At 33.9% G+C, this 27853-nt stretch overlaps 1 protein-coding gene across 1 annotated transcript; it reads right to left on the minus strand.

Moving 5' to 3' along the window:
- Positions 1 to 5717: 5717 nt before the first annotated feature.
- On the minus strand, positions 5718 to 27853 carry LOC133324616 (peptidyl-alpha-hydroxyglycine alpha-amidating lyase 2). The gene is made up of 7 exons (XM_061533451.1): positions 27739 to 27853; positions 27467 to 27692; positions 23326 to 23524; positions 23147 to 23260; positions 13076 to 13163; positions 6075 to 6174; positions 5718 to 6021 (listed from the first exon to the last, which is right to left on the minus strand). Exons 1-7 carry the CDS (start codon positions 27851 to 27853, stop codon positions 5718 to 5720), a joined length of 1146 nt encoding a protein of 381 aa, XP_061389435.1.

A 27853-nucleotide genomic window follows, 5' to 3' on the forward strand; every position in this document is an offset into this window, starting at 1 on the left:
GTTGTTGGACATGTGTTTTGATATTTCACACATGCTCAACACTCTATGCTACACACGCACACGCACACACATTCATTCCCTGTGTGTGTGTTCACTTTTTATTTTGTTGTTGTTTTTAACAGTGCTCGCTAACATTTTTTATGACATGCCCAGGAAATAACATAGGTTATATAAACTTCTAAGATTTGCGTGGATTCGGAGTTATAGCATCGAATGCAATCATATATCAAAAATTATGAAATATATCTGAGTAATATTTTTATGTCTTAAGAACGATTACAGATACCGACTTCGAAATATATCTGAGTAAAGTAGGTGTAAATACGCATCATACATACAACATGAGCTCGGTACGATCAAGGGAAAATGAACTCCACATTGCAAATAAATCTATACATAGAAAATAGAAAAACATTGTTTGTGGATTCAAGAGCGATGACCAATCCCATGGAAGTAACATAGGTTAGATAATCTTCTAAAAATTCGCGTGGACTAATAGCATCGAAAGTAATCATAATAGTAACCAATATATGAGATGAAAATATCAATAAGGAGGTCAGATTCAAAGACATGAACGGTTCTGTGGCAATACAAATAAATCTTATTTCGAAAATAAAAAGATAGACCAGTTTATTTCCTGCTGTATTTTATTCGCAACTGGTGGTGTTAATCGGAGATAAAAGATTGAATGCGCATTCGCTACCAGCTACCACAGTTTTTCAAAAGACAATAGGATTTGACGAAGAATGATGTTTTCTCCCAACTTCATATACTATTTTTAGTATTTATCTTTGAATCTGACCTCCTTATTGGTATCACTATCGCCTATATTGGTTCCTAGATCAATTGATAATTTTTTGAATTTTTTGTCAGTTTGTGAAAAAATTTTTTCTCGATTTCAAGAAATCAAAAATTACTACCATTACAGAAAACAGCGATTAATTACCAATCAGGAAGGCAGGAGAACACTTGGATATTTCACAAATTTTTGTAGGGTTAATGCGAACTTATCTAATTTTAAAATTAGTATCATAGATATATGCTAACCTAAAAATAGCAATTTGAAAAGTGCTGATGATAAAAGATAAGTGCACATAAACTTGCTGTAATCACACAGAAATATCTTTTAACGAAATATAACCCAGGAACAATTCGGAGAATTTTGCGCCAGTTATAAACCCCAAAAATCGGAGAATCAGATTAGAGTTCGTCCAAGAAAAGAAAAAAAAAAGATTTTTTGGATTTTTGGAAATATGTTATTTTTGATGATAAAAGGTAATTTAACTTGTTTTGGTTGGATGGCCCAAGTACACATTTCCGACCGTAAAGCAGTAGAATAGTATGAGGTTGTAATGACCCCGAACACGAGTCCCAGATCGTTCGAGAATGGATGAGAATGAGAATGGATGTTCAGACATATTTTTGCAATCTATTTCGACATATGTAGGTCTTGTTTATGACCAATCTTCCCTGTGGTCGCTTCTATTGCTATTAGGTTATGATCCACTTAAAATTATATTTTTTATTACATTATTTAAAACCAGTAAGGAAAGTAGTAAAGTCGGACTGGGCCGACTATATGATACCCATCACCACTTTGGGTATATTCTACCAATGTATTCTAAAAGACGTCGCCTTTTCGAACGAACATTGACATAAAATTTAACGAACTTAAATATGTGATCTTTATCTATATCTAAACCAACTAAAATCAATCCATACACATGTCATTCTGCAACCTATGCACAGTTTAAAATTTAATCTCAATTAGACACCCATTGATTATTTGCAGTACAATTAACATGAATAAGTCAAAATTATATATAGAAGCTATGCTATATCTATATCTGAACCGATTTCAAAAAAACTTACTAGCGATTAATTTATATTAACATCAGTACATTGTATCAATCGGCTTAGCTATGGAGCTTTAGTGCACTATTTTCTTAAAATCGAACGAAAATATATATAGGAGGTGTATGTAAATCTGAACCGATTTTCACGAAATTTCGCACACATCATTCTAAAAAATGCCAAAATTTGTGCAAATCAAAAGATTTTCAGGGACTTTGATGCACCATTTACCTAAAATCGGGCGAAACTATATATGGGAGCTATATCTAAATCTGAACCGACTTTTACCACACTTAGCACGCGTCATTCTAAACTTATTTCAGTACGCTATGTCAAAATTCGTGCAAATCTCATGGTTTTAGGGAGTTTGGTGCACCATTTACTAAAATTGGGCGAAACTATATATGGGAGCTATATCTAAATCTGCACCGATTTTCACGGAACTTACCACACAGCATTGTAGACATAATTCAGTGCGCTATGCCAAAATTCGTGCAAATATAATGATTTTCAGGGACTTTGTTGCACCATTTACCTAAAATCGGGCGAAACTATATATGGGAACTATATCTAAATCTGATCCGATTTTTTCAATAGGGTTCGTCCTTTAGTCAAATAAGTGACTTGTGCCAAATTTCATCCAAATCGGATTATAAATGCGACCATCCAGACGGATGGACGGACACGCATAAATCGACTCCGAAAGTGATTCTATGCATATTGTCAAAAGGAATGTATAAATCCAAAAATTGCACAAATGTACACGGTTATTGATCGTAAGGTTAATATTATATTTTAATATTATATCATATTAAATTTGTGTTTTTGCTCTTATAGAATTAAAATATATTGAAAATAATTAATATTAATTGACATAGAAAATCAAAATCGGAAAATTTTCATTTACAACTTTTTCGCGGGAAGGGCCTCACATATTATTAGGAAGCGGATTTTGTTAAGGTCACCATATATTAACGTTCGATTTGTAGATATTGACAAATTGTAGTTCTCCAGGGATTGGTAGCATTTCCTATATTTCTTGCTTTATTTGGCATTACAGTTAGTCGCCAGCAGATCTATCATATAAAAAAATTATTATTGGCTTTGGCACTAATGTAACTTACACCAACAAATATATGTGATTGTTTTGTTGTTGTAGCAGCTTGTACTGTGTATTTTTCTATTTTCTTTAACCTGGTTCTGCCTCTAACCCCAAGTTCAGAAAGGCTGCGACCTGTATTGGTTGAGTCCAGAGAGAAGATGAGGTTAGATGAGTGGGTTTGGCTGGGCAGTAGAACAGATGTAGCGTGTCATGTGGTCCGTTACCACATGCCGGGCAGACATTGTCGACCTCTCCATCAATTCGTGCCGGCTACACCATCCAGATCTCAGGTGAGCCAAGACCACTCTAGTTTGTCGAGGTAGCTGCTGCTCTTCCGCAGCTATCAAAGGCGGATGGTCTCCGAGGATGGTATTCACACGATATTCTTGAACTGCTTCCTCAACTGCGTCCGTGTGAATACGATTTAATCCTGCTTGATAGGCCTGTTGAGGCTGTAGAGGCCCCCTTTTGTACCTCTGGACCTCTCTCTCCAGATCATGGATATCCTTCCTGACATGCCTGGGTGCCTATCCATTAGGTAGCGGTTTGGATGGCTGCTCCTATAACACCCAAGCAGGTATTGCATCGAAAACATTCGTTAACAAGGTTTCCTTGTCAGCTCCCCAAGTGCTGCCGGCTAGCGACTTGAGAACCTTGTTTCTGCTCCTGACTTTATCGCCCCAGTTGTTCGAGTAACTGGTTATAAACTAGTTATTTTACTAATTACCTGTAACTACCACTAGTTACCACATCATGCCCTAGACTGGTGAATTTAACATGGGTATGTCATTGGGGAAGTCAATTGTCCCCTGCCTGCATTACCATTGGCTAGATACCATTGTTAAGTATTATTCCTAGTTACAAATATATAGCTAATTGGCTATTATAAAAGTTCGGAAAATTGGAAATATAAATGTTATACGGGAAATGTATTTCTTATTTATTTCATAATTTATATACATAGTTTATGTTTTGCTTAATTTTATCTGAATATTTACGCCACTATATTGACATTTGCATTTTTTGTTTCTTGACCGCTTTAACATCCGTTCTCATCACGAAATATTGAAGCATCTGAAACAGAAAATAACAAAATATAAATAAAGACATGGGTCTTTTTGGAGAATATTTACCTATTCATTTAATTATTTTCTCAATCTGTTGGATTCTTCTGGAGTGACATCTATTGAAAATCTGTAAGATAATAATGTTGAAATATTACGTACATATATATTTATTGTATTGCAATACCAAAACTTACCCAAGATTCGTCATATGTTTTTTTAAGATTCCGAGACTTTTAATTCAACGGCACTTCATCTTGTATATCGTGGATATATATGACTTATATATGCTTAAAAAATATTTTTGAAAAATGTTGCTTCCACAATTCTGAAAATTACAAAAAGTCTGAAGAATATGACAATTCCTTTTTTGTTTTGTTTGTCGATTCACTACATTTTGCACTACCAGTAACTACAGAATTAGATAGCTTTTTCAATCAACAAATGAAGTCAATAATCTATTTTGTGTGCCACTTTTGGGCATAAAGTAACTAGTGAACATAGGAACTAGCCATATAACTATACAATAGCAGACAATTTCTATTCATTGAACAACTGGGGCAAATATCGAAGGACTATCGAATGTGACCCATAGAACCTTGGGGTAATTAGTGGTCAGAATTGTGGACCCCTCGACCTGCACATCCAAAGATAAACAGTGTGGCCGTTGACTTAGTGGCGGATATTTTCATATTCCTCGACCGGAAAAAGTCTGCGATTGTTGTTTCGCAAGTCTGTGGTTGTTGTTTCGTTTGATGTACAACAACACTTGCTATTGCCTTATATTGTTATACCATGAAGAAAGTCATTATTTTTTTCTTACATATGCTGCTAATACTATTTGTAAAACTACTACTACACATTTTGAAATGGAAAAATTGTGTCCTTATCGCAAACTGTTAAAAAATTATTAAGGCTACATTAAGAATTTTTAATTTTATATACACTTTAGTACACTACTGTATGTATTAACAAACTTAAACAATGACAATAAATAAATTATTTTAAGTAAACCTTGATGATTATCCTCCTGAGTTTCAGTTTTAATGCAATTGAAAGCTGAAGTATGTCCGGATAGTATGCAGTTTTTTGTACCATGTGCTTTTTCCGATTTATGTGGATATGCTTGTTATTGGCGGTACGGTACGGATTTTTCCTTGTCCTTTAATTTGCTTTTAAAATTCACTGTAGAAATGATGTTTCAATATGTATATATCATGGGTTTGTATATTTTCTATCATGGGTTTGTATCTTTCTGGGAACCCTTGTGTATATATCATGGTTTTGACATGCTGCGACTTATACCAATATAAATTAAAACGCCCTAGTTATATTTTAATATTCATACATTAAATATTTTATTAGGGGTTTATAATACAATGCATTATATATACTGATACAATTTTTCACACTGTTGGCAATAATACCTACTGAAGTAAAACCACGCGATTCACTTTCACTTTATATATTTAACAACTAAAGTATTACTCTTTTCATTACGAATATGTTTATCTCACGAATAATAAAGGGAACTCAGTTTAGAAACTTACGCGTAGGAAAATAACCAACACGGCAAGTTTGCCAACATTATATTATTATTGGGCTTTTTTTTAGTTGTCAAGGATATCTTACAACGTTATGTTAGCAATCTACATGTTTTGTACACATATTGGCTTCCTATATGTATGGTTCCAAGATTAAACCAGAACATATTTCCAGATACGATTGGTCTGATGATTTGTTCCTATTTCTGTTACGTATAAAGCAGAATCATTCAAGCTGACTGCTATAGAGTGGGGATTTTTGAAATCACCCCAGTGGCCGATAATAGTTTCTGAGCGAGGATCCAAGGTGAAACCTCGTACGGGTAGCATAGAAGTTGGTCCATTTACGGCATATACAAAATGTCCATATGATGCTACTCCAAATACCCGACCGAAGTCGGGTTCCTGAATTGTTGCAGCGGGTTGCCCCTCTCCTTGGGATGATCTCAGACCGGCCCTACAAAATTTATGATTTATTATGTAAATTTACTTGTCAAACGCTATACTTACTTCGGACACACAACTCGCATATTTTCACGATCGGCAATACATAAAAGGTCCAGTTGTTCCAAAAGGGTAATAGCATGAGGCACTTGCAGCGAAAGAAATTCTAAATGAAAAGTGCCAATTATTAGGTTGATTCAATAATGATTAATAATATGAGTGCTTTAGGGATATGACTTTCTTGTAACCTTGTATTCCAGTATAATATTTTGATGAGTTTTTATATAACATTACACAAAAGCCTTAACAATTAGGCAATTCTATAAAAAAAACTCATCTGCAAAGTCATTTGATTTTTTTTAAATTTATGAGAATTTTTAAGTATTGTTGAGTCATTGCCTTTTCATATTATCGACGTTATAACGACGAATTGAAGCTAATTCAGTGAAAAACGCGCAAAATCTTTAATATACTATACACTGCGTATCATAACTATAGCCGCACCTTTAATTCAATTGGTATGTTAGTTGACAGATTTTTGGCCTGCTAGAGCGTTTGTTATTTATTTACCTCAGAGATCTGAACCAGTATCAAAAAACTAGATAACCTATTTAACATTTGCTATCAGAATTTAAGGGGGTTAAATACTAAATTAACACGTTTATTTACTGATATCATTGTTTTTGAATTTAGCATTATTGTGTTGACTGAGACTTGGCTCAAAACGTCTGTGTTAAATAGTGAAATTATGTGTTCAAAATATGAAATATTTAGAAAAGATCGTACTGGCAAAAAAGGTGGCGGTGTCCTTATTGCAGTTGATGCAAAATTTTCCACTAATTTAATTAAATTAAATTGTTTTTCTGACATAGAATTTATCTGCATATCAATTGAATTGGGTAAATTTAAATTATTCGTTACGTGCTCATATATACCTCCCTCATCACATCTTGATATTTATAATCAGCATTTAGCAGCACTAAACTCAATTATTAATATTATGAATGATTCTGATAGAATTTTAGTTCTTGGTGATTTTAATATGTCATCTGTAAAGTGGCTCTCATTGCCGTTGACGTCTGAAGCAAATGTAAACCAATATACATTTGATATTAGCTGTGTTCGCAAACCTGCAATATAGTACTATATTCGCCCATGTGACATGTTCCGAGAGTTTTTGAATTCCCATACTTTTTTAAATTCCCATGTTGTGCAAAATGGTGTGCTCAATTTCGAGCGAAAGTGCGGCTCGAAAGCATACCTGTGTTCAATATGTTACGAAATGTGTTCAATAAAAAACATATGTTTCATTGGAATTTGCAATTTGTTTAACAACAAAATTAAGAAAAAATATGCCTGCTGGCATATTAATTGCCCTGGTTTCTACCAGAAAAAGTCTAATGATACTGGAACATGTTAAAATAAGCATTTATGGATATTTTGAGAGAAGTTGGTCCTTTCATACACAAGGGTACCATTCCCGAAAGCCTGCAGTTAGCAGCAAAGATTTCTGGCTGTTGGTGGGTTTCAGAGGGTAGTGGCAAATGATTCAAATATAAGTGTTGATCGCACAACAACAACAAATATTGTGAAGAGTAATTAAAGTCCTGGAAGACAAAGTGTGTGCAAGTGTGTGATGAGAGCTGCAGACCATGATCCAGCCATGATGCTTTTATTTGGCATATGGGTGCAGCTAGGCAGCATTAACAAAAGAGGAAATGGTATGCAAAATAGTTGGCTTCTAGGAGACAGTGGTTACGCTTTAGAAACATTTTTGATGACGCCCTATAAACAAGTGGAGCATGGATCTTGTCAACATCGATATAATAAAGGGCACACATCTGCAAGAAACGTTATTAAAAGGATTATTGGAAATCTCAAAAGTAGATTTTTTATAGATTCTATTTTTTTTTGAGTTTCCAGATTGGTCTCAAAAATGTTACGCGCTGTTTTTGATAAAATGATCCCTTTTTTATTTTCTTTAATTTTACTATAAAAACTAATGTAAATACTTTATTTTTTAAATAAATATTGTAAAAACACGTTAAATATTACTTCATCATTCTTTTTTAACTTGTACGTGCTCAGAAAAACACGTACGATCTCATTTCGTTTTCAATCCACAAGGCTATATGTGCTCGAATTATATTCCCAATATTTTTTGGGAATTCGGAATGGAGCACACCAAATTTGGGAAAATGTTTCACATTCGAGCAAACTCGAAATGCAGCACATGGGCGATTGTACTAGTTTTGCAATTTTTGCTAGAAAAGCGTTTCCTTACACCGAAAAGTATGAAAAATTGAAGTTAAATTTAAGAGAGTTAAAACCAAAATGGCGTTTTCTTCTCCTATTTTCTGCAAGACCTATTTGGCCTAGCACGAAATAGTAAATGTAGTAAATTATGAATTTGACATTTGATTGCCAGAGATATACAGTCCGAAATAAAGCATATGAAAGTTAGCGCTTCAACAAAAGGGACACACGCAAAGACGCACACAAATTTGCTTGAAAAAAAAGCAAATAAGAAATTTAAAAATTGACAAACAGATTATTTTCTCTTTTGGAGGATAGCGAAGATGAATGGCTGGCAGAAGATTCAGATGAAGATACTATAGAATGAAGACTTGGGTTGGGTAGGTTAATCGTACTAACCAATGTGTGTACATTGGTCCAAAATATCTTGGGCTTAAGTCGTTTAGGGGCTCCACTTGGATCGCTTTGACATATTTACAGTAAATGGTCCTCTGTGAACTGATTACAGTGATATATATTTTATGGGGAGAAATGCATACTTCCCGAGATATGGGCCTTGAAAGTTCGGAGAGTATGTTGTTTTAATCAGCCGTATCATTTTAAAGGTTATGGTTTGTGCTATATAACTAGATGAAGAATATATTGCGTTGCCATGTATGCGCCTGTCCATGTGTGAAAGTCTTATTCTTAAGTTCTCTTAAAAAGTACCCGATATAACCTTTTAATGATACCCATATTGCCTTGGTGGCAATAAAAAAGGGTTGTTTTAAACAAAAATGTTCCGAAATTTCAAGGCCAATATTTCGGGAAGTATGCATTTCCCTACATGAAATGTATACCACTTTAATCTTCACAAGGAGGGCTACTTACGGTAATCATATCAAAATGATCCGAGTGGGGCCCCTAAACTTGACTTGTTCCATATTTTGTTGTTCTAGTTCGCTAAAACATTCTAATCATTATGGGACCGTCCAGCCATATAAGACTTTCCGGGCTTGGAGTCGTCGGAAACTCCACTTCCATATATTCCATAATGTTTTCCTCTAAATTATACAAATAAAAAAAATAAACAATAAATATTAATATTATCAAAATCATGCAATGGACGCCGTTTAACTTTTTGTTTTTTGTGTGCATTAGGTTTCTGTAGTCTTTTTTTGTCCTTCACAAATGAAATTTTTGATTTTGACGTTTCTTCATGTTTTAACTATTTTTCGTTCCTTTACTTTTTGCGCAAATCTTGTATGTGAGAGTAATTTTTGATAGTACGCTCTTTTACTAGCTTTACTATCAAAAAGTACGGGAACGAACTTATTGTTAACCGATTTTGTGTAATTAATCTTCTTCAAATAAATCATATTTTAAATTGTAATGATAGAATCCTTGATCTAGTATTTGTAAATTTTACACAATTTTTTGAGTTAATTCGAATTTCAGCTATATGTACTCCGGAAGATAATCATCATCCAACATTATATATAACCATGAACCATAATTCTACAATTAACGAAAGTTCATGTAACTCATTTAAAAATATTCTTAACTATAAAAAGGCAAATTTTCGAAAGCTTAATTCTCTTATTTCATCTGTAAACTGGACAACTGCATGTCAATGTAAGAATCACACCTATTTTGAATTTATAATAGATAAATTTTATAATACTCTAAATAAATTTATTTCTGAATGTGTTCCAACTGTTAGAAATTCCGACAGATATTAGAAATTCTGACAGATATCCATTGATTTCGCGTGAGTTATCAAGCATAAAAAATTTAAAAAATTAACTTTTTCGAAAATATAAGAAGTCAGGCTCATCTATAGACTACGCTAATTATTCTGTTGCTAGGTCCAAATATACCATAGAGTCCCGTAGATTGTATAATAATTACCTCAACAAGATCAAAAATAATTTTAAAACTAATCCGAAGTCATTTTATGAGTTTGTTAACTTAAAAAGAAAAGTCTCCTCAAAACCCACAATTTTGAAATGTAACAATAAGGAGTTTGTAAAAAACTCTGAAATATCAGAATGTTTTGCAAATTTCTTTGCCTTTATTTATTCATTTGCAGTTTGTCCAAATATAAGCTCATATCCTTATGAGCTATCTAAAATAGATCAAATATATATTGTAACGTGACCGTTTCATACATTATGCACGACCCAAGTTAATGTCAACCCACCTCAATATTTAGTAGTGAATAACGTCTCACTCTAAACCTAAGCCAGTATCATAACCTGCGTTCTTCAACTTCATTGCATTAATCAATATACAATCTCCTTGAAGTACACGATAATTCTCATTCACTTCATAGTACCATACGGATATATGTTCCACTTTTCCATGCCGAAGGGGTCGACCTCGGACGTTAACGAACTACGAGTGACGAAGATGTGTGGCTTGTCCGCAGTCTCGTATACTGGTGAATGTTAACGACGGTTCGGCCTCGCTCATAGCCAGCTCCTCTCTCTTTGCCAGCTCCTCGCTCTTAGCCAGCTTCTCCAGCCGACTGTATCCTGGCGATCACCACCGAGCCGACATCAGGTAGCCGAGTATCTTCGAGCCGATCACCAATGAGCCGACATCAGCTAGCCGAGTATCTTCGAGCCGACATCAGCTAGCCGACTGTAGCCAACCGATCTCCCAAGTACCGCCAGCAGCCGACTGTAACCAGCCGTACAGCTTCGAGCCGACCACAACCAAACCCGAAAACCAACCAGCCAATTAGTTACGAGCCGACATCACTTGAACACCCCCCGAGCCGACTGTAATCAGCCGGCTATTCACGATCCGATCTTCATACCCAGCTACCATTACCGATTAGAAGATTCCAACATAAAATCGTATCTCACATACAAACTATTATTCATATTGTAAACACCAGAGTATTATAATAAAGATTGAAATTGTAATCACTCGTGTTTTTTACTTAAGGTTTGTGGGTCTTTAGGTTAACCCTGGCAGCGACAGAGCTTACTTCAGCCTTAGTTAAAACCACTCGTTAAAATATGCCTTTTTTACAAAGTCAAGATGTTGCTAAAAATTTACGTACTCTAAAACCAATTAAACTTCCAGGTCCAGATGGTATACCTAGCATAATTCTCAAATATTGTTCTGACACTTTAGCAACGCCTCTTACTTTGCTATTTAATCATTCCTTAAATTTTGGATTTTCCCACTATATAGTCCCACTGGCAGTCTATCAAACGTCTCAAACCACAGAGGATTTGCAAAATTAAGTGATATCCCAGAATTGTTTGAAAAATTAATTACTGCTGTTATTTCTCACAAAATTCAATCCATTTTAAGTCCATATCAACATGGCTTTCGTAGTGGTCTTTCAACTATAACAAATCTTATAGAGTTTACTTCAATTGCAATAAAGGGATTTGTTCAGCGAAATCAAACTGATACCATTTATACAGATTTTAGTAAAGCTTTTGATAGGCTTAACCATGAACTCTTATTATATAAATTAGATAATATGGGTTTCAGTATAAACTTAGTCAAAGGGATATCATCTTACTTACAAAATAGATCACAGCTAATTTTGTTTGAAGGATGTCTCTCAAAATAGATTAACGTACCTTCAGGTGTTCCACAAGGAAGTCCCCTCGGGCCGGTTCTTTTTCTATTGTTTATAAATGATTCTAAATTGTTAATGTATGCAGATGATGTCAAGTTATTCATTACTCATAGTTCTGGGAAACAAGCCAATTTACTCCACAATGATTTAAATAATCTTTTTCAATGGTGCAGATTAAATTGTATGCATTTAAATTTGAACAAATGTAAACATATGTGTTTTTCTAAAAATTCTTCTTTGATGAGGCAATACACTATTAACGGTTCGGTTTTATCGACAGTTGAAACATTCGTGGATCTTGGTATTTTAATGGATCCAAAGTTAAACTTTAACAATCATGTTATTTCTATGGTAAATAAAGCCTATGGTGTATTAAGTTTTATAAAACGGTGGGCCAAAGAATTCTCGGATCCTTATATAACAAAACAACTATACACGTGCAGAAACAATTCTTTCTTTTTGCACTGAGAGGTTTACATTGGAATAGTGATTTTATGTAGCGTGACATACTAAAATATGTGATTCTGTCTTATGTTGAGGAAGATATGCCTCTTAGATGAACATTCCAGCGACTCAAAATAAAAAACTCAAAAATTTTTAAAGACTTTTTTTTGGGAAAATGGCCTATTTTTCTTTAATGTTTTTATTTGAGGATATAGTTTTTGCTTAAAACTAACTATATTTAGTGGTATTCCAAATTAAAAGATTCAAACATTTAAATAAATCACGATTTAAAATTGAGTAGCGCATTCAGCAGACTCAATTCAAAGAGGACTGGTGAGAGCATTTCGTCGTCTATATTTTCATTAGTCTATGGTTTTACCAGTTTTGTGGGTCGTTGCAACAAAGTTTGTTTGCGTGGAAGCTGTGTCCACTTTAATGTAAAAAATGGATAAAAGTAGGTTGAGACAAAACACGGCATTCGTGCCAAAGTGAAAGCCTATAAAATAATATCTACCTTTAAATGCCCCTACTTTTTGAGTTTCGTTTTTGAGTGTTTGAATTATTCGAGTTCAGTACCAAAAGTCATTGATGTAGTACGAAAACAAAGAAGTCGATTTTTTTAAAATGATTATTAAAAAATTTACAATATATATATGTATATTGTTCGGCCGTACAGTGAAATGTATACCTATAAACGTGTTTGATTCGATCGAGAATAATTGCAATATCGTTGAACTGCATACATGCTACCTGACATGTGCCACATTATATAGAAACTTACCTGGTGGTTGAGGTATGGTGCGCAAAAGTCGTCCAGCTGCATTAAATTTTAAAATTCTCTGATTACAGTATCCATCAGCAACGAAAAACTGCAAATAAAAGTTATCGTTTAGCTGTAATTTGTCGTAGCTGTAATTATTTAAGAAATTCATTGTTGTAAGAAAATCATGGTACAATTATACAAGGTAACTGCAATACTCAGCTGAGTTGATTGTATCGAAATAATCATGTCAGGAAAATACACGACCCAACAGGAAATAGTTGTACACATTTGGTCTGTTCCAATACTTTTTAATAGTAAATCTAGTAAAAGGGAAACATTTCAAAATTGCTCTCAGAGTACAAAATGATTTGAAGAGCCATTGCCACTACATATGGCAATGGCTAAATTGGAGGAAAGATCTGGAAGCTGTACAATTATAAATTTGCAAAATTTTCATTCATGTTTTTAAATTTTATTCTGAAAATTAAAAAAAAAACATTTTGAAAATAAAGCAAATTTATTGATATTTCGTATATTTGTTTACAATTTTCAACATATCAAACTGACACTAGTGTTGAATTGTATTTGTTGTAGTTTTGCAGATACCTTTGGTCTGTTCCATTAAATTTTTAATAGTAAAGCCACTAAAAGGGAAACCTTTCAAAATCGCTCTCAGAGTACAAAACAATTTGAAACGCAAATCTATTAAAATTAGTGGCAATACTTCAAAATCATCATAACAGCCGATCAGAAATTGACATTCCTGTTTTCACTTTTTTACTCGGACAAATTTTTCGAGAAAAATATTTACAAAAAGAACGCCGTTTTGTTTTGCGTTTTCTTCAATTTAGTTCAACGTTTCACCACTTTTGTGGATTCCGGGACGTTTTTGAGTAAAAAGTTACAAAACTTGTAAAATTTGTATATATTTTTAAGGTTCAAGGACAGAACTCTTGTATAATTGTACCATAGAAGAAAATATTTGAATTGAAAACCAAACAAGTGAAAAAGGCGTTAAGTTCGGACAGGCCGAGCTTTGGGTTTGGGAATTCCCGACTTTTTTCATTCCCGGGAAATCGGGAATTCAAAATTTTCATACCGGGAACCCGGGAATTCCCGGGACTTTTCACAACCTTTGTAAGTAAAAGGGTAGAAATGAAAGGGTAGAAATGATATATTTTTAATGTAATAATTATAATTATAAAAAAATACTTCCTAAGTCATTGTACAACAATACATAAAAATAAAAAATTAAGAATTATTTTTTTAAATAGGAGTATTGTAGTATGTTTTTGGCAAAGCATTGAATTCAGAACTATTTGTACACATTAAAATACATATGAACAATGCCTGATATACTGCTTCTTATGTTGATGCAAAAGTTTCCATCAATTGAAAATATTTTCTAACATTTTACTCACTTTATATAAAACTTATTTCTTTCTAAAAATCTACTGTGACAACCATTTACTTTGACATTGCAACCATTTTAATTTAATTTCAAAACATGTATGCCTTTAGAGTACCTTTATCACTACTAGATGACCAGATTCCACTTCTTTCGAACGTTCCCACGCCACTCACACCCGCCCCTGCCGACCGAGGGGGTCACCTCCCCATAACGTGGAGAGAACGTACACCCCATAGTCCGGACTATGGAGGGTTAGTACTGAAGGAAAATTACTGGCTACAGAATTAACATCAGCCAGTCTTATATTAGTTGTTAACCATAAACAAAAACAACATAGTTTTGACAAAACATGCAAACAGAAATATTACATACACAATTGTCTGGCAACTATACCTCAATTATAGACGAATAATAGAATTTTTTAATACATGAATGGGGTCAGAAAATGATACTCTGTTATATAAATTATTATAAATTTCACATAAAGCGCGAAGTGGATTAGTTAGTTCATAATTATGTCTAACTACGGATAAGTTAAGAGGTAAATAATTACGTGTTCTACGGGAGGGAATATTAAATTTTATTTCCCCAGTTAAAAAGTTTGAGTCAATTTGTCCACGTAACAATTTTATTATAAATATTGCATTAAGCATTAATCGCCTTCTTTCAAGAGTTGGAAGATCAATCAGTTTCAGACGGTTAACGTACGGTGGAAGTGCTTCAAGAGGATTCCAAGGTAGACCCCTAAGAGCAAATAAAAGAAACTGGGTTTGAACCGATTCTATTTTATTAGAATAATTTTTTATAAAATGGGCTCCAAAGTACACAGCCGTATTCCAATGTGGGTCGAACAAGGCTGATGAATAGACGTTTAGTTATATACGGATCATCAAATTCCTTAGACCATCGCTTTATAAAACCAAGCAACGATTTAGCTTTATTAACAGATGATTCAATATGTAAATGAAAACGCAATTTGGTATCTAAAATAATACCAAGATCTGTAAACGAGTCAACAGAGTCAAGAGTCAAGAAAGAGTTAATTTTTTGCACTTCTTAAGATTTAGCGTCATACCATTAGAACTACACCAGTTTACTAATGAGTGTAGGTCATGTTGCAAATTTAATGAGGAGTTAAGTGTATTTAGACTAAAAAACAGTTTTACATCATCTGCAAACATTAAAATATTAGAAAATCGGATTACAGATGGAAGATCATTTAAGTAAAGGACAAAGAGTAATGGACCCAAGTGGCTACCCTGAGGAACACCAGATGAAACACTGATGTCATCTGAGAGAAGTGAATTGAAATGTACTTTTTGAGTACGATCTTGTAAATAAGAGGAAATCCAGTTAAGAAGGATTGTCGGAAAACCCATAACATCAAGCTTATAAATTAATAAACCGTGTACAACAGTATCGAACGCTTTACTGAAATCTGTATAGATTATATCAGTTTGGAGTTTATTGATAAACCCATTGTGAACGTGACACATAAGCTCCATTAGGTTAGTCAATGTAGACCTCCCTCTTAAAAAGCCATGTTGGAAAGGAGAAACTATAGATGAGACAAAGTGGGAAATTCTTCGAGAAACCAAGAGTTCAAATAACTTTGGAATCGCACTCAATTTGGCGATGCCTCTATAATTTTCAATAGTGCACCGACTACCAGTTTTGTGTAAAGGGATTATATAACTAGATCTCCAGTAAAGAGGAAAATAACCAAGGGATAAGGAATAGTTAAATAAATCTGTTAGAGGTAAGTACAATTCATATGCACAAGACTTTAATATAGATGATGGGACACCATCTGGACCAGCAGAATTAGAGGTTTTTAGAGATTTCAGGGCATTTAATACCTCATCTTCCGAAAGTAAAAAATGTGGAAAATGGTTTATCTTCTCCATATTGTAGTTATAATTAAAATTAAACGAAATGTTTGAATAATTGTTCTGGAAAAATTTGGCAAACATATTTGCAATATCAGAGTTATTAGATGATCCCATACTACCAAGTTTCATAAAGCTGGGAAATGACCGAATATTACGTTTAGTATTTACGAATTTAAAAAAAATCTTTTGGATTAGTTTGTAATCTACTTTTCATTTTTACTAGATATTCTGAATAACACTTCTTATTTTCAGTATTATACTTATACCTAGCCAACGAATAATTTCTGTAATTTGCTGGAGACTTATATTTTTTGAATTTTTTAAAAAATTTACTCTTTACATTAGGCAGGCGCCTTAGATAAGAAGATGACGACGATGGTTCACTATCAGGATTGACTTCTATGAAGGGAATGGATAATGATAACGCTTCATTTAAAGTTATGTAGAAAGAAGAAATGCGTGAATCCATATCACCCTTAAAATCCCAATTTGTGTTGGATAAAATGGAATGTAGAATATCAAAGTTGGCTTTCTTAAAATTTAGTTTAAGCTTTTTTTGTTTAACATGATCAACATTAGTTAATTTATGCTGGAATTCCAGACTCACATTAAGAGTTGGGTGATATTTATCTTCAGGTTCAGAAAACGGGGAACATCTACATATAGATATATTTATCGTTGATGAAAATACTAAGTCTAATATTCTATATTTAACGTTGGAGATATTAATAATTTGGAATAAGCATTGATCAAATATTGTTTCCCAGAAAATAGCCATGTCAGAAGAAGTTGATAATGTTGATGAAGTAGGCACAAATACCCGGGACGGGAATTCCCGACCCAAAACCCTATTTGGACACCATAGTTATACTGATAATTACGTGAAATGAAAATAAAAAGAACATATCAAAATGTGAACATATAACGACAATTCTACCAATCGATTTTTGTAATACCTAATGTACGCCAAATACAAATTTCAGCAATTTTTAATGATGATTTTTCATAAAATTTCAAAACCCAAAACGCATTTTGGGGGTGGATAATGTGTATAAAATCCACAAAATAGTGCAATTTACAGTCAAAGTATATACACCCATGTGGGTATATACACTTTGATACGGTGAAAATGTGTCTCATCGACACATAAACATGGGTTTTAGAACTCATGTTTGTTTGGACCAAATCCGTTTCAGAAAATTTGCAGTCGATTTACACATGTCCGTCTGTCTGGCTGTTGCGCACGATAACTCTCAAAGTGAATAATCGATTTCATCCAAACTTAGTTTAAGTTGGAAGATGGGGAATATTGGTCGACTCCTTCTGGTACCTCCCCCACAGAGGGTCAAAATGTTCAATATTTATAAATCCAATATCAGGCTAATGAAATGTTCTATTTGTACCAAACTTTGTACAACTGAATATAATATATGGGCAATATTGCCAATTTTTTAACATAGCTGAAGCGGAGGTTCACCCCTTTATAACTCGGGAAATACTTAAGTATATGAAAAAAGTGAATAGTTTTGGGTTAATTGGTCTGTCGTTGTAAACTGTGTCTACTTTAATGAAAAAAATTGTAAAAACAGGTTGAGGCGAACCAGTTTTTTTATGTTCTCTATCAATTTGTGATTAAGCCACTCATTTCACGGTGTTCGTGTCAAAGTAAAACTAGAAGCCAACAAAATGGGGACTACGCCCCTTATGTATCATTTTTCAAAAATGTAAGTGCAACTACCTATAAATGATGCTGACATTTTGAAGCTCGATTTTGAGTGTTTTTTTAATTTTACTTCTAGCTTTAATACGCAAACAGGAATTTCTAAAAATCGATTATAAGATTATTTTAGTCGCGAATCTGCAGCTTCAGAGTAATACTCTTCCGATGGTGAATATTTTGTGCCATCAAATTTCTAAAAAACCTATTTTTCGGGCCAAATTTTTAGATCTGTCAACTCAATGATATGGGTACCCGCGATCAATAAGGGTTTTTACGTTTCGGATGATATAAAATCTTCTACGTGAAAATCCATCTACTAAAACGGCGGGAACTGGCCTTCCAAATACACGAAATTTGGATAAAAAATTATTTGCATTTTCTATGGTTAATTTCCGCTTCAATAAATGACCTCATACGGATTTTGATCTTTTTCGAAAAGGGAACTTTAAAACTTCAGCCGAAAGAGAGATGTACCCAATTTATCTCAAAAATAGTGTGAGCTGGCACATCCATGGTTCTTAATAGACCACATTGAAATCAGTATAGATCGAGGTATTTTTTTAGGGTGCACGCCGAAATCGGATGCGCGTTAATGGCATATGGAGTTTTCGGAAATTATTCGCGTGTTATGAGTTTTTGGGTACTTCAATGCAACATGTAGTACATCTTAGCCGTCACATGAAATTTCGCAAAATATATAAGGATTGGAAGATAAACTTCAGTACTTCATGGAAACCGCATGCGCTTCAAATGATTTTGAGAATTACGCGATTTAGACGCAATTTAAAATGTATATTTTATAATATTATTTTATTTTAATAATTTATTCCTATTTATAGAACCCCAATATTTATCGGAAGGGTCTTGATATAATCCGCAAGGCGTATACTTATATATGTCAGATTTTTTTCTTATGCCCAAAATTAAAAACTCGACAACTTTTGCGCGCGCCAACCAAAAATTTGATCGCGAACGGTTTCGGAGTCAGAACATTTTTTCTCTATATGTGTACCAAAAATCATTGATGTGCCACAAAAACAAAAAAGCTGATTTTTTGAAAATGGAATATTAAAAAATTGGCAATATTGCACATATATGAATCCAATTTAATATTTATGAATATAATATCAGGCGAATAGAATGTCCGATTTGAATCAAATTTTGCACAATCTATTATCCTTAACAAGCCCAGATAAAGTTTTAAGATGGGGCCCATTGGTCCACTCCTTCAGGTACCTCCCCCACAGAGGGTCAACATTTTAAATATTTATAAATATAATATCAGGCGATTGGAATGTTCGATTTAAACCCAATTTTGCACAACCTATTCTATTAACCAAACCTAAATAAAGTTTGGAGATGGGATTCATCGGTCCACTCCTTCTGGTATCACCCCCACAAAAGACAAAACTTTTAATATTTTATGAATCCCATATCAGGCGAATGGAACGTCCGATTTGAACCAAATCGGCCTAAATCGGGTCGATATATGTTATTCTCCAATGTCACGTTCTAGATTTTTATCTCTATATCATCCGAAGGTAGAATGATTACAACAGATGGCTAAATCGACTAAACGGGCAATTACGAGTACAGAATATCCACCATACTATGGTGGAATGCGGCTATACGGAGACAACCCAAAACGCGGTACAAAACAAGTTAACTATTTTAATCAAAAGTCGGACGGGGCCGATTATATGATACCCTTCACTACTTTGAAAACATACAAGATACATGAAGATAGCATAGACATAACATCTATGGAATCGGACGAAATTAACTGTGTGAATTACATGGATATTTGAACTAAATTAAAACAACACATATCGTTAGCTAAAATGCAAAAAGGCGTAACTAACAAAAAATTGAAAATTGACTTTTTGAATGAATATTGTGAATGTCAATAACCTACATGTGTTGACAAAGTTTTACACGTCTGCGGTCAAAAAAGGAGCTTCTATTAACAAAAAAGAAAAAGACGTAACTACAAGTGGGTTTATTTGATAAATGCAAAAAGGCGTAATTAACAAAAAATTCGCTTTTTTTACTTAATTGTTATGACTGCCATTAAACTAAATAACTAAATTTGTTAAAAAATTATAGTCTATTATTCGTCATATGCAATATCTCCCTGCCGGGCACACTTTTTCATTTCACATGACATGTTTATAGTTTTCATTCAAAACAGTTTTTTGCTTCTCCTACACAATTATGTTTTTGTTAGTTACGCCTTTTTGCATTTTAGCTGACGATATATGTGTATACACATACCATTTTGAAATTTATGAAAAATTTATGGGTCGATTACGGATGGCAACCATAATTTAGTTGCGTTGCCAAATTTGCATTATGGATGGCAACTGTTGTCAACTTCAGTTGCTTCAAATAGAATTTTTCGGCAACCATTTATTTCTGGTTGTTGTTTATAATAACTGATCATTGTAGGCTTCCCATAATGGTTAATATTACTACGGATGGAAGCTCACCCAAATGTAGCACGCGGCGTGTGGACTTTTGGGCAAACCAAAGCCACTATCGATGATGTGTGGAATGCCATTTCAGAAGACCTTAGCTGCTATGGCCCACCAACACACATTCCAAATGAATGGCAGAAAGTGGCGAACATCTTCTTTTGGGTCCATGATATGTACGTGTGTATCATCAATACATCCGACAACTCCGTGGAACTTAGTTTTCGAATAAAAAATTTTATTCTTCCCTTTTTCCTCCTCCGATAATTTGGATACAATCCTCTATTAGCAGGATAACTTCGGCGAAAACCACCGACATTGTCGATTGAGCCATACCAAGGTTGAAGTCATTGCTATGGGACTTTTGAAAACTTCCATCCACAAAAAAACATCAGAGCAGCACACATTTTTAAGAGAGGGGGAATTGCTGTTGACCGCCAGGCTTTTCGGAAATCAGGGTTTAAGGCTTCACCTTTGTACACCTTCAAGCTAATATGAGCAGTTGATTGAACATTTCTCTAAACGTCAGCATCTACTCACAGAACTGATGGTAGTTCTAATAGATTTATCTCTTAAATGCCTTCTAATAAATGGCACACCTTGAACATAGTTTTCATCATCAAAAAATAGTTCCACTGAGCTTATCATCACATATAATTAGTTTTTCTGAAATATTTAATTCATTTTTTTTTTGTTTGTTTACAATATTTCTAGTTGTAGAAATGTCAAAACAGTATTATCGACAGCAACTGAGAAAAGTTGATATTCATAATATTATGTTTTATTTCAATTGCGTTGCCAGTTGAACTCGCAACTGGAGTTTGGTTGCTTTCCATAATCGACCCATTAATGTCACTCATTTGTATGAAATCGAGCAAAATATGTATGGTGCTATATATAAATGGACGTATTCGAGCAACCGTATGCTGCATCATAGTGCGCTATCCAAAATGTATCTCGACACAAAATCCAATACACATTACTCTAGGTTCCATTTAGTACGTTGTGCACTAATTCGTCTTAATCGGACAAACTTTAGTTATTTGGTACAACATTAGGTGAAATCGGATGAAAATATATATGGAAGCTATATCTGATCCTGAATAGACTTCAGTCCAATATGCTATGCAATATTTGATGCCAATTGAACAGACATAGGCTCATCCATTTCTAAAGTGCCCCATTTACATAAAATGGTAATAAAGTATATATGTGAGCTTTATTAAAATCCGAACCTATTTCAACAATCTTCTTCAAATATTGGCAGTATCGTGCTCCTTTTATATAAAATCGGAGCTATATCTATATCTGAACCGATTCCAACAAAATTTCGCATACATAATTTAGAACTCTTGGCAAAATGTTGTCTCCATCGGACAAATATTGGCAGTGTGGTGCTCCGTTTACATAAAATCGGACGAAACTATTTGTGGGAGCTATATCTAAATCTGAACCGATTTCAGCAAAACTTCACGGACGTCAACCTGCAGTAATTTCAATACGCTATGTAATTTGGCAGTATGGTGCTCCATTTACATAAAATCGGACGAAACTATATATGGGAAATATATCTAAATCTGAACCGATTCAAACAAAAACTCTTCACCAAAAGTTAAATAGATGCATTTCAATGAATGTTACCCAAATACGCATTGCGTATAAAAATATAAAGATAAAAATTTTCAACATTGACAATTCGTATTTTGAATTTTTTGTTTTTTTTTTTTGAAAATAAAATTCCAGTCATAGAAAATTTTGTTTTTCTATAAATGTAATTAAGTTAATTAAGGAAATATTTTCATCCATTTTCGCCGTTTTCAATTGACACTCAAGTAAATAAGTTCCTTGCGTATTTGGGTAATACGGACGTTCAACAAACCCTGTAAAGGTGAGAAGGTAGGTATTTTTGTATGCAACGCACAGAATTTAGGTACGTGACTGAAATACAAAATTTTCCAAATTTCTGTTTCTATGTCACATACTGTGAGAAATTTTGTAGAAATATTATTTTAAAATTTTAAGGAAGAAAACAATATTACATTCAATGCAAATATGGTTGTTGATAATACATTTTCCCACATAAAGACATACTTGTTTCTGTTTGCCCTCCCGCCATTGTATTGGTCAGATATTTCGACTTGTTCCGAACTAATATTTGTTAAAAATATTCCCATATTCGGTTAGTGCATGAAAACAAAAAGGAATGAATGAAATTTTGAAAATACTTTACATTTTCAAATATTTTTACTTTTATAATTGTATGTGTAAGCAATTTGACACACACCGACAGCCCATGCGACCAATTTTGGGCACCGCTGGTTCAAAAATTACCCGAAGTTCCTCTACTTCAGGCACGGGCAGAGCGTAAAAAATTCTGTTCTCACACACTTGTCTTTGTGTGTGTATCAATTTTTGTTGTTGTACCTCGTTTAGACAACGCTATAGAGGAGGGTACTTTTGGACCAATTAATCGTTTGTAGTAGATGAGGCGTTGTCAGTCTAATACTGCCAGTAAATCAGTAAATTAGTACACACGTAAATACAAAATAAAATGATGCACATTAGTTGTTATCGTTGCTATAATATACTTACCTCTCCCGTTGTTGCCACTGCAATTGATGTAGGCTTACATAGATGTTTTACTGAAGAGCCAGGTCTAAATCTTTTTCCGATTACCAACTGAGGTTTATCTTCATTTGCCTTGAACTGAACAATAGAAAACAACGCACAGTTTAATAGTTATTAAATATGCAGTAATTAATAAGACATACTTTAAATGCTTGATGCATAGCTACATCAGTGATCCAATAATTCCCATGTGTGTCTATGGTCATGCCGTGAGGCATATAAAATAGATTTTCACCCCATCCAGATATAATGGAGCCTGTTTTCGGGTCTAAAACATATATGGTTTTTTCTTTAATTGGACCATATTCAATCATGTGATAGATGTGGCTATCGTTAAATGTACTGAAAGTGGAAAGTAAGTATTATTCAGAGTGTACTACTGAATACACTGTGCAACACAAAAAATAATAACCTGGAAATTCCAAAGGATAAAAGTTTATATTTACCCAAATTAGAGGCAGTTATTACTATAAATATTGGTTTTACAAAAATAAAAGTAACTTATAGTGAAATTCGATGTAGAATAATTTGGTCTTGGACACACTGCAAGGTTCAGTGTTGCCAATTTAGCACTTTTAGTGCTAGATTTAGAACTTTTTAAACTCGTTTAGCACCAAAAAAAGTGATCTAGCAACTACTTTTTTTAGCATTTTTTATTTTTCAGCAATCTTTTTATAATTTTTGTTTCATCCCAACAAATTTTCCCGTTTTTCGATTTCATATTGACGCATTGAAATTTCCCTATGTTTCACGCGATGAATTTGATTTTCGAATGTTAAAAAAGTGACAGTAGATTTGTAAGCAGGTACTTCATATGGTGACTATGACATTGTCTGCTAGTAGATTGTTTATTTGAAAAAAAAACAAATAAAGCGGTCCATTGGAATTTTCCACTATATAACCACTTAAGAGTACCGAACAGGACCAAAATAGAAAAGTTCCGGCAAACATATATTTTTGTACCCTTCACCACACTATGGTACAGGGTATTATGTCTTTGTGTTTGTATCAGGCAAAAGGAAACGAGATAGACACACGGTTCCTTTTGAGAATATGCGTCGAATCATTTTTAAACCGATTTATGCATGTCCGTCTGTCTGTCCATGTTAAATTGTAAACAAAGTACAACTCGCATTTTTGATTCGAATTGGATTAAATTTGGCACAGCTCATTTATTTGGGGAAATAGGTTCAGATGTAGATATAGTTTCCATATATATTTTCGTCCGATTTTAGGTAAATAGGGCACACAAGGCCCTATATATCCTTCTATTTGCACGAAATTTGTGCATAGGGTAATGAATTAAGCCTTGAAAGACGTGTGTCAAATTTCGTGAAAATTAGTTCAGATATATATATATATATAGCTCCCATATATATTTTCGTCCGATTTAATGTAAATGGCTAAACAAAAAAGAAATAAGGCGACTGACGGGACACCTCGGCCTAAAGGCACATCTACTCAAGATTGGATGCGAAGGAAGTAACGAGTGCAGAGCGTGTGGGGAAGACAGTGAAACGCTGGAATATTTCCTATGCCATTGCACAGCCTTTACATGCCTTCGGAGACAATTCTTGGGAAATGACACTCTCCACGGACTAAGCGATCTGAGGGGTTGTGAATGGAAAAGACTGCAGGAGTTCGCAAAAAACACGGAATTCCTAGATTCATAGGGAATCAAACCCAAATGCTTTTCTTTATTAATATACACTTCACTAATTCTTGATTTGTACTTTCTCCGCACACCTAGAGCGCACAACAGGCCTCATATGGCTTAAGTGTATGTCCTTCTCATGTTGGACATGTGGTGGTATCATCCACCCCTCTTTTCAACCTAACCTAATATAAATGGTGCACCAAAGTCCCTAATAATCCTTCGATTTGCATGAAATTTGGCATAGCGTACTGAATTTAGTCTAGAATGATGGGTGGTGAGTTTCGAGAAAATCGGTCCAGATTTCGATATGTGTAGCTCCCATATATATTTTCGTCCGATTTTATGTAAATGGTGCACCAAAGTCCCTATATATCCTACGATTTGCTTGAAATTTTGCATATGGTACTGAATTAAGTCTAGAAAGATCTATGTTAAATTTCATAAATATCGGTTCAGATTTAGATATAGCCGATTTTAGGTAAATAGTGCACCAAAGTCCCTTTATATCCTTCGATTTGCACGAAATTTGGTATAGGATACAGAATTGAGTCTAAAATGATGAGTGAAATGAAAATGGAAAAATCGTTTCTAGATTTCGATATAGCTCCCAAATGTACATATATACTCACCCGATTTTGCATTAATGGTGCACCGAATTTCTAATATTTGTGCGATTAGCACGAAAATTTGTACAGCGTATCAAATTGAGACTAGAATGACGTTATTGCGTTCTGTTGAAATTGGTGCAGATGAAGCCATAGCTTCCATATGTATTTCGGGTGTCTGATTGAAATTGCTTGATAATTGTCTTCGTATGCTAACCTCCAAAATCCCGCAATGTTAAATTACAGTTACTTTGGGGTAATGGGGTGCTGCCGTTAACCAGCAACCCCTAAATATGTACATATATTAATAATTTCTGATAAGGAGATTTTACTCAATTTGAAATATCAAATTAAAGCCAATTCGATTGTAAAACGTGTTTACGAGGGCTACGCTTAAAAAGTGGACCAATGTTCATAATTTTTAGTAAGAAGACTTTCTACACAGGGAGAATCCGAAATACAATACCGCATATTAGGTTGAAAAATGTGCCCAATTTGAAATATCAAATTAAAGCCAATTCGATTGTAAAACGTGTTTACGAGGGCTACGCTTAAAAAGTGGACCAATGTTCATAATTTTTAGTAAGAAGACTTTCTACACAGGGAGAATCCGAAATACAATACCGCATATTAGGTTGAAAAATGTGCCCAAAACCTTAAAAAATTAAATATTGGGTATGGTGCACACAAAAAAGACCCATATATTTAATTTCCAATACCAAATGTCCTAGGAGTATTGCAATATATGGGCAAAATTCCAAAGCTCTGTTTTCAATATTGCGACCTCAATCGATGGACATGGCTAAATCGACAAGGAGTAGCCTTTAAGAATAAATGGGGTCTCTGATGAATATTTCATTATTACATATTAGCAATTTTGTCCATTTAATTTTTTATCACTTTTTTCTGGCACTATTTTAAAAAAATTCCAAAAGTTCTAGAACTTCTAGCATTTTTTCAACAAAATCTAGCATTTTTTCTCAACAGAGTTTTGGCAACACTGGCAAGGTGTATAATTAATACATACTGCAGTCAACAAATATTCTTAATTTTATGCCGTAAATTTCTATACTTGTGAGACTTGCAGTGAAATTAGATGTAGAATATTTTATGCACGAAAAATGAAGTTTCATTTTATTTTCAGACACTTTTTTGAAAGCAGTACTGGGGAATGGAATTTTTTGTCCATTATATATAGTATCAACATTTTATGGAGAATATTTTGGCATTTGGTACCATCGTTGTAAAACGACATCTAGTGGTAAAAAATTTTAAAAACTCGGCAAGATCGGTTTTAACCTTAAAATGAGTTCTAAAATTTTAACGATTTTTGAATCTAGACCGAAATTTATATATATATATATAAATGTACAGTCGAGCGAACTTGTAGGGACTAAGCAAATTAGTTCGTTATGGAAGAAGCTCGTTATATCCAACCTAAGGCAAAACAGAGGCTTAGCAGAAGAAGTAGATATTCAGTTTGAAACTGGTAGGTTTTTGTGCCCTTTTTGGCAATTCTTAAGTTGCTTCTATTTTTCTTTGATGAACAAAACATTACAGCTGACTTTTTTGTAAAGATTGCCGCGTTAGAGTAAAAACTATCTTTTGTGAGGATTGCGTATATTTATAGCATGTTCGTTATAACCAAACTAAAATATATGAAAACTGAATGTTGGGACCGAATAAATAGTTCGTTATAAAAAATTCGCTATATCCGTAGTTCGTTGTGAGAGTAAAGATTTGTATGAAAAATATGTCTCAAAACTCTGGGACCAGGAAAAGTGTTGCTATAGATGAATTTCGTTATACACGTACTCGACTTATGTACCTAAAATTCAAAAGTTTTAAGAAATCCTAATCCGAATATTTTCAAATCTCTAGAAATTCGGGAATATGGACCCGACATAAACTTTCAAAACGTTCATATAAGTGTCTTCTATTTTTAGTCAATCTCTCATAATTTGGAATTTCCTGATAATTATCATAAAAAATAAAATTTGTTGTACAGTGATATAGACATACTTGGCATCCCAAATTCTATCGGCGCGGTGGAAAATGACGGGATTTCCTTGGGTATCTATGGATACTGCTGTCAACTGGCCGAATTTGTGGCTTAGTTTAGGCCAGTTTTCCACCAGCACGGGTGTTGGCACCCGTTCATGCAACTCGGGCTCAACCAATGTTTCTCCGAATATTGTACTAGCACTTTGTTCTCCGAAAACTTCTTCCTTTGGGTCAGTTTTTACATCTTTCATCTGTAAAATATTATATATGAATTTATGAGCAATTGAAACTGATGAATTCGTAAACCTCTTCTAGATTTTGCTTCAAATGCCGTTTAAGGAGGAGCGCTCTAACATCAACGTAGAAACGGTCATTCAATGCCATATGCTCTTCAGGGTAATCCAT

The sequence above is a fragment of the Musca vetustissima genome, unplaced genomic scaffold (genome assembly GCF_032173495.1).
Source record: "Musca vetustissima isolate MV318-11 ecotype Yass unplaced genomic scaffold, APGP_CSIRO_Mvet_v1 utg7427, whole genome shotgun sequence".
NCBI lineage: Eukaryota > Metazoa > Arthropoda > Insecta > Diptera > Muscidae > Musca > Musca vetustissima.